General features: G+C 40.2%; 1 protein-coding gene across 1 annotated transcript; it reads left to right on the forward strand.

Annotated features, from left to right (window-relative positions):
• Window positions 1–5: 5 nt before the first annotated feature.
• On the forward strand, window positions 6–8,597 carry LOC122191837 (myosin-1B-like; the record flags this gene model as incomplete). Its single annotated transcript, XM_042892239.1, has 16 exons — window positions 6–44; window positions 147–210; window positions 303–401; window positions 505–608; window positions 694–832; window positions 1,592–1,710; window positions 1,809–1,958; window positions 2,546–2,716; window positions 3,450–3,759; window positions 3,869–3,942; window positions 5,103–5,190; window positions 5,278–5,395; window positions 5,574–5,697; window positions 6,157–6,293; window positions 6,384–6,639; window positions 8,427–8,597. Coding segments are annotated over 16 exons (2,163 nt in total), but the record flags the coding sequence as incomplete, so codon positions are not given.
• Window positions 8,598–8,600: the final 3 nt, after the last annotated feature.

An 8,600-nucleotide genomic window follows, 5' to 3' on the forward strand; every position in this document is an offset into this window, starting at 1 on the left:
TTGGAAATGCCAAGACTGTGAGGAATGACAACTCCTCACGCTTTGTACGTCGCTACTGCCCTTACAGTAATGATGGGGCGAGTGATAAATAAGGAGTTGTCCGAAGAAGCCATCCAGGCTGAAATGCTCCTCTGTTTCCTCAACAGGGTAAATTCATCAGAATCCATTTTGGGGCCACAGGCAAACTGGCTTCTGCTGACATTGAAACTTGTAAGAGACCCTCCTGGCCTGTTCAAATTCCTTCCCAAATTCCCATCTCCATGTCCCATCTTGTACCTGACTCTTTTCTCCTTCCTTGACAGATCTGCTGGAAAAGTCCAGAGTTACTTTCCAGCTCAAGGCAGAAAGAAGCTACCACATTTTTTATCAGGTCACCTCCAACAAGAAGCCAGAGCTAATTGGTAGGAGACATCACTGAGCTTTTTGGAGGCAGATTACAGAGCAATAGTTGATAACTTTACGAAAAGAATGAAATGTAATCTGTGAACATCCATTTGTTTTCAGAAATGCTCCTTATTACCACCAACCCGTATGACTACCCTTTTGTGAGTCAAGGTGAGATCACTGTCCCCAGCATTGATGACAAGGAGGAGCTGATGGCTACAGATGTGAGTAGTGCATAAAACAGGTCAATTGTTATACGTCATGCATCATATTCAGACAAATATTTCACTATACTGAATCTATTACCAGAGTGCCATTGACATCCTGGGCTTCAGTGCTGATGAAAAGACTGCCATCTACAAGCTGACAGGGGCTGTCATGCATTATGGGAACTTGAAGTTTAAGCAGAAACAGCGAGAGGAGCAGGCGGAGCCAGATGGCACAGAAGGTATTGTTAAATTCAGTAGCTAATGGTCCTTTGAGCCACTCTGTGTCTTAGCCAAAGTTGGGCTTTAGAATCCCAAGGGAAACAGTAAGTCAGAAGCAGTCCCTTCTCCACCCATTGTATCAGTTTCTCTGATGTAAAATCTCTGGATTTGTCTATCGTAAACCAAATTAACAATTTAAACTGTCCTGTGTACACTGCCAGGAAGCCAGGAGCTGTGGATGTCTTTTCTGAAATGTTATTGCTCATACTTTTGTTGGACATAGCTTATAACCCTTGTGGAACAGTAAAGTGGTTCAGCCCTAACAAAATGGGTGGTCATGTTCCTTTTCTCCCTCACCTGTCAGATGCTCAGGGAACTCTGTTGTGAAAGGTGCATTTGTTTCCACTCTGCTGGGGTAGGATCTTGAAACCATGTCTCCAAATTTCTCAGTGATGGCTCCTTCTTGCCAAAGGACTGAGCAGAAGGTGGGAAGTACCGCAGTCGCATCTGAGAAAGGACAGAATCCAATGAGTTTCACTCCTGAGACATGTGCATACCACAAAACTGTTCAGCTTTCAGTTTTGTAAAATTTTAACAAAGCATCATTACATTTTGCATGCCTCAATGAAGAACTTCAAACATAAGTTCTTTCAAAAAGCTCAACACACATAATGGTTTTGATGTCACTGAGACTCTTTCTGCAGTGCTTGGAGAAGACTTCAAGATACAAAATGTTAGTAATGCTGAATTCTTCTTTTCCATCTTGCTTTGCCATTTAGTGGCTGACAAGGCTGCCTACCTGATGGGTCTGAACTCAGCTGATATGCTCAAGGCACTGTGCTACCCTCGAGTCAAAGTTGGGAATGAGTATGTGACCAAAGGTCAAACTGTGCAGCAGGTTAGAAACATAGTCACCTGAAACCATGCTTTGAATTAAGACCTCTTTGATTCTTCTCTGCTGCGTATGGTAAATGCAAACATCTGCCTTTGCTTTAGGTGCACAATGCTGTAGGTGCTCTGGCAAAGGCTGTCTATGAGAGGATGTTCTTGTGGATGGTTGTTCGCATCAACCAGCAGCTGGACACCAAGCAGCCCAGGCAGTACTTCATTGGTGTCCTGGACATCGCTGGCTTTGAGATCTTTGATGTGAGTAACAAAGATTTGTAAGAGCTGCTTGGAAGTCACAACTGGGTGTTATGACAACTTTAACATCCATATTATCATCACATAATTTATTGTAATTGTTTGGAACTTGATGAACTTTAAGGTCCTTTCCTAGCTACTCTATGAGTGTATGGTCCTATTTGCCTTTTTTTTTCTTCCTATAAAGTAGATTTGACCCTTGAAAGGATTTTTTCATGACTATAGACTCATTATCAAGAGGTAAAAACTCAAAAGAGCAGAATGGTTCGAACAGAAAAATTCTTTCGTTTAAATGATCAAAGACAGCATAAGAGATAAAGATCATGATACAAATAACCTTTTTTCTGTAGCGTGGCCTCAGATGAGGAATGAAGTATATTCTACCTTCTCAGATTTATCAAGGATTAAAATATTGTTACAAACAACGATTTTTAAGCATTTCTCAATTTTGCTACATAGACTTAAAGCTGAATTAAGAAATACGCAGGCACAACGAAACCAATACTGCCGCTTTCTGTATTTTTAAAGGCTGAGGTTTTGCAGTTACTATTGCATCTTGCAAATATGAATCTTTATCATTTTACTCCCAGTTCAACAGCTTTGAGCAGCTGTGCATCAACTTCACCAATGAGAAACTGCAACAGTTTTTCAACCACCACATGTTTGTGCTGGAGCAAGAGGAGTACAAGAAGGAAGGCATTGAATGGACATTCATTGACTTTGGGATGGACCTGGCTGCCTGCATTGAGCTCATTGAGAAGGTATGAGCATAGGAATTTTACAATTACTAGAGCTCAGTTTTCAAACGAATCTTCCATGTTCATAAGCAAATATTTAGATCTCGTTGTTCAAAAATATATTGCTGTTTAGTTTATTTCATCTGCAGGTGAGACATTAAAGCTGTGTCACACAGCTTTATGGCAGCAGGTTTGCACTGATCTCTTCTGAAGTGCTAAAAGGTTGTTAAATTCTCAATCAAAATGTTTTCTCAAAACAGCTAGAATAAGTTCCCAGTTGAGCTTCCACCTCACCTCTCAGCTCCGACAGACTTGTGCTCCCACAGCAATACAGCTGTATCTTTGTAAAATAAACTCAGAGATGGAGATGCATAATTGATAGCAAGCAGTTGCACTTACATGTACATCCTTTGACTTAGAATAAGAAAGCAATCACATTAGATACAGGATGCAGTGTTCAGTGGCTGAGAGGATGATAAGAAATTAGAATCACAGAATTTCAGAGTGCAAAGGATCTGTGAGGTCACTTAATCTAACCCCCTTGGTCACATAAGGGTCAACTAGAACAGGTTTCTGAGGACCACAAAGCTCTGTTTTGAATATCTCAAGTGATAAACTTGAGACTTGATAACGATAACCTGTTTCAACAATTGACCATCCTCTTATTTTGTGTGTGTTTCACCTTGTCAGGTCACTGGGAAGCATAAGTGCCCTGAAAACTGAATTGCTGATTTTCTCTCCCATGTATTTTTCCCAGCCCATGGGCATCTTCTCCATCCTGGAAGAGGAGTGCATGTTCCCCAAGGCAACTGACACTTCTTTCAAGAACAAGCTCTATGACCAGCATCTGGGCAAGTCCAGCAACTTCCAGAAGCCCAAGCCTACCAAAGGAAAGGTTGAGGCCCACTTCTCCCTCATACACTATGCTGGAACAGTGGACTACAACATCACTGGCTGGCTTGAGAAGAACAAGGACCCCCTGAACGAAACTGTCATTGGGTTGTACCAGAAATCTTCACTGAAAACTTTGGCCTTACTGTTTGCCAACTATGGGGGAGCAGAAGCAGGTCAGCTCTTTGAAACATGTATTTTCACCAGTTTACAAAGTAGAAAAAGTATCATAAAAGGTAAAAACAAAAATATGAAATCTCTTATATTTATTTCTTCATTCTGCAGACGCTAGTGGTGGAGGCAAGAAAGGTGGCAAGAAGAAGGGTTCTTCTTTCCAGACTGTCTCAGCTCTTTTCCGGGTACAATACAGAGTTCAATATTTTTTCCTAAGATGAGGAGGAAATTCACTACTTAAAATAGTTTTTCCCCTTCCCCCCCACCCTCTTGCTTGTGATAAAAAAGAAGCCCTGAAGTTCTTGGGCCATGCTTTGATAGGAGTAAACCCACTGTAACTTAATTCTGCTCTTCCACTGAATGCACAAATTTTCTTTTCATCCACTTTTCACCAGACAGTGTCTTCAGATGGAACAACATTATACAGGAAACTTTTAAGAAACATCTAAAATATGCATATTTCCTTCAAGTGCCCTCCTCTAGCTTCAGAAACTTTGATTGCCCTGTAACAATATTCCTTCTGCCTGCTGGTTTCCTTCAGTCATATATCTAATATTTTTTTCATGATTAATGGATCAGCCTCTTAAGGTTGAAATACCATCACACCTTGGGATGTGGATTTTTAAGATGTTGTATACTTGACAGTTATTTTCTCATAACCAACTCTTGCTGCCTGTCAGCACCATACATATCTAAACTCTCCTCGAGGCTATTTATTATACTCATCCTTCATTTAGTGTTCCCTTCTTAATATAAATTAGTTCCTTCTACAGAAAGATGTTGAGACTGCTTTTTTGGAAACATGCCCTGGAGGTACCTGCCTCCCTCCACTAATTATACACAATAATCATTTACAAAAACTTACTCAGATATTAGTTACAAACCAACAGTGCGATTCATCTCACCTCATTCTCATCTCACAAGTGAAAGATGCAACCTAGACATATAATACTCAGCTTGTTGTTTTTGTTCTATGTAGTGTGATCCACTTTAAATGCATACTGTAGTATGCTTCAAACTGGCTCACAGAGCTATCTGTATATCTCTCCTGGTGCACATAATGGAAGATGGGTATCATTTCTACTGAACGCATTCCACTAGATTCAGAGAAATGTCACAAAATTGTATGTTTGAGAGCACAGTATCTCCTACAGACAAAACAGACACATTTTCTACATTAAGTGAATAATCATATATGGAAACTCAGAAAAACTGGTGCAGGTGGTGTCAGCTCAGGATTCTGCAAGCTAATGTTTGTTTGATAATGTTATCTCATTACAGAGGGCTTGATGCTTACAGTGAGATTCTATTTGCTAATATAAACTTTTGTTGATGATTCTCCCAGGAGAACTTAAACAAGCTGATGACCAATCTGAGAAGCACCCACCCCCATTTTGTACGCTGTATTATCCCAAATGAAACAAAAACGCCTGGTAAGAGACTCACTCACAGACAACCTTCAGTATCTCTTCTCTGCTGTACTACAGAATACAGCACTCATTTGTACTCTGAATTGCTAGGTGCCATGGAGCATGAGCTGGTTCTGCACCAGCTGAGGTGTAACGGCGTGCTGGAAGGGATCAGAATTTGCAGGAAAGGATTCCCCAACAGAGTCCTGTATGCAGATTTTAAACAGAGGTCAGACTGCATTCAATTCCTGGATTTTGTCCATCTTGAGCTTACAAAATTTAAACCTCACCTCTGGTGACAAAAGCATTCTCTTAGCATTTACATCTAGCAGTGGAGTTATGTTGTCTTTCTTGCAGGTAACTGATCACAACAACAGACCTGTTTATATTACCATTTTGTCCCCCAGATACAAAGTACTAAATGCAAGTGCTATTCCAGAGGGACAGTTCATTGACAGCAAGAAGGCTTGTGAGAAACTTCTTGGATCGATTGATATAGATCACACTCAGTATAAATTTGGTCACACCAAGGTACCAGAAGTGTTTGTTTAAAGTACTATGTGTTTTTTGTTTTGTAAAGCTTGAGGGTGATACTGAGATTCTTCAGATAGCATGGGAAATCATCAAACAATAAGTTTAAAACACATAAACTAGATACTAATTGACTCAATACTTTGAAATTCATTGATGGAGAATGATTCTAATTAAGGGTTCCTAATTGAAGACAAAGTTGTAGAATAGTAGAATCAAGAATTAATAAGAACAATGGAATAAGATCTTATAGTTTTTCGTGTACTGTAATATGACTATAATAGCCAGACCAGCATGACTGAAGATATTAAAGAGGAACTTACATGGTAACTACACATATTCTTTGTGCTTTTGTTTTTTCTCTTAACTTCTGTGATATCTGCCATGGAGGAACTGGTTACTTGGCTACAGTGACCAATGAGCACATACACTGCACTTATTTTCGTTTTTTGATCTAAGGTGTTCTTCAAAGCTGGGCTGGTTGGCCTTCTGGAGGAGATGAGGGATGAGAAACTGGCACAACTCATCACTCGCACACAGGCCAGGTGCAGGGGCTTCCTGATGAGAGTGGAGTACCAGAAAATGGTGGAGAGGAGGTAGACATTTCTTTAAATTAGGTTCACTGGGTTTGATATATTGTGTCATCCAAGTCTAAACTGCCAATATTTATTTGACTTACCTTTCAGAGAGTCCATCTTCTGCATCCAGTACAACATTCGTGCATTCATGAATGTCAAGCACTGGCCCTGGATGAAGCTGTTCTTCAAGATCAAGCCTCTGCTGAAGAGTGCAGAGTCTGAGAAGGAGATGGCAAACATGAAACAAGAGTTTGAGAAGACCAAGGAAGAGCTTGCAAAGTCTGAGGCAAAGAGAAAGGAGCTGGAGGAGAAAATGGTGAAGCTGGTGCAGGAGAAAAATGACCTGCAGCTCCAAGTACAGGCTGTGAGTTTATCATTCACTTATCACAGAGAAAATAAGTTTGCATGTTCAGATTTTTCTTCATCAAACAGAAGGTCAGATTACAGAAGACCACAAGTCAGAAATTTGGAGATTTATCGATCATTTGTGTGCAGGCTGTGAGTAATACCAGTGTGACTGATTCTAACTGACTGTGAACTTAAGGTTGACTACATTTTCAAAACACACATAGGAATTACAATTTAATGTAATTAAGTTGTACTTCACTAAGTGCTACAGTGAAAAACAGAACTAGCTATGGTAAGAACTGTCAGAAGGCTACAGTCATGGCATTTCAAGACCACATGGATACCAGAGGTTGAAACATTTCACAAAATCATAGAACAGCACATCCTGAGTAAGAAGGAACCCAAGAATGATTTGGTCCAACTCCCAGGTTAACACAGGATTTCCTCAAATTCAAACCAAGTTTCTGAGAGCTTCAACAAAACAATTCTTGAATACTGACAGGTTCAGTTCCATGACCTGGGGAGCCTGCTCCAGAGCCCAACCGCCCTAGTGGTGAAGAAACTTTTCCTAATATCCAATCTCCTGATGCAGCTTCATGCTGTTTCATCAGGGACTACTGCTGGTCACCAGTTCTGTGGTGTTGGCTGAGACCATTAGCACTTACATTCAGTTGAACTGCATCAGAGCAATTAAGAAATTTTACTTTTAGTATTATATTTTTGTTCTTCTATTTATGTTTTCCAACCTCTCCAAAACAGAGAATGTCTATCCTTATAAATACATGACTTTAGGGAATACAAAAGAGGGCATTTCTTCTTTCTGTATCCCAATTAAACAAGATAATTTCTTCCTTTCCAATGTAGGTGGAATTCATCTCACCCTCTAAAAGTACCCAGAAGCACTAGATAAAATTACACGGTACATCTATGAGGTTTTAATCCTGTGATTTATTTAATCCTGTGCATGTGCTCACTGCTGCCTCATGGCCAGCTTCTCGCCCACCAGGACCCCAAGTCCTTCTGTGCAGGGCTGCTCTCAAGCACATCTTCCCCCAGTCTGTATCAATACCTGGCATTGCCCCCACCCAATGGCAGCACCCTGCGCTTGGCCTTGTTGAACCTCATTTGGTTCTCATGGGCCCACTTCTCCAGCCTGTCCAGGTTCCTCTGGATGGCTTCCCTTCCCTCCAGTGTATCAATGGCACTGCTCAGCTTGGTGTCATCTGCAAATGCATAGTCCAAATGACTCAATTTCTGACAGCTACTGGATGTGACAAGAGTATTGCAGACAAAAAGCTGAAACTGATGGATGCTGAGTGTTTTTTGAGAAGTGGTGAAAATCTAAAGCAGAAACAGTTGCTCTAAAAAGCCAGTAGGGTAAAAAGGAGAAATAAAAAATAGTATGAACGTGAGCGTCACTTTGGTATTTGTATGTATGTCTTGGCATATGATTATCACTCAGCATTTGTAAATGCTTGTAATTAGAAGAGAGATTCATATAATTAAACCCATAGTTACACACTCTGTTAATTATTATGGGTTAAGATACATATACACATGTATATGTGTTTTAATACTCAGCTCTTCCTGTAGATAAGAAAGGGTTTTGTTTGGCATTAGCTTTCAAAACCAGATGTATTAAAAGGAACAATTTAAAATAAATTTAAAATTGTCTCTATTTCTCCTGGAATATAAAACAAACATTTAACTAAAAAATTGCTAGTAAGGAATCTAAATTTATGAAGCTGAGAGTCACACTATTTGCCCAAAGGGCATATCTGAAAAAAATGCATTTCCCCTCAGGAAGCTGATGCATTGGCTGATGCTGAAGAAAGATGTGACCAGCTCATCAAAACCAAAATCCAGCTGGAAGCCAAAGTAAAGGAGGTGACAGAAAGAGCTGAGGATGAGGAGGAAATTAATGCTGAGTTGACAGCCAAGAAAAGGAAACTGGAGGATGAATGCTCAGAGCTGAAG

The sequence above is a fragment of the Lagopus leucura genome, unplaced genomic scaffold, assembly GCF_019238085.1.
Source record: "Lagopus leucura isolate 7727_CA_CO unplaced genomic scaffold, USGS_WTPT01 43727-0_obj-0_obj, whole genome shotgun sequence".
Lineage (NCBI taxonomy): Eukaryota > Metazoa > Chordata > Aves > Galliformes > Phasianidae > Lagopus > Lagopus leucura.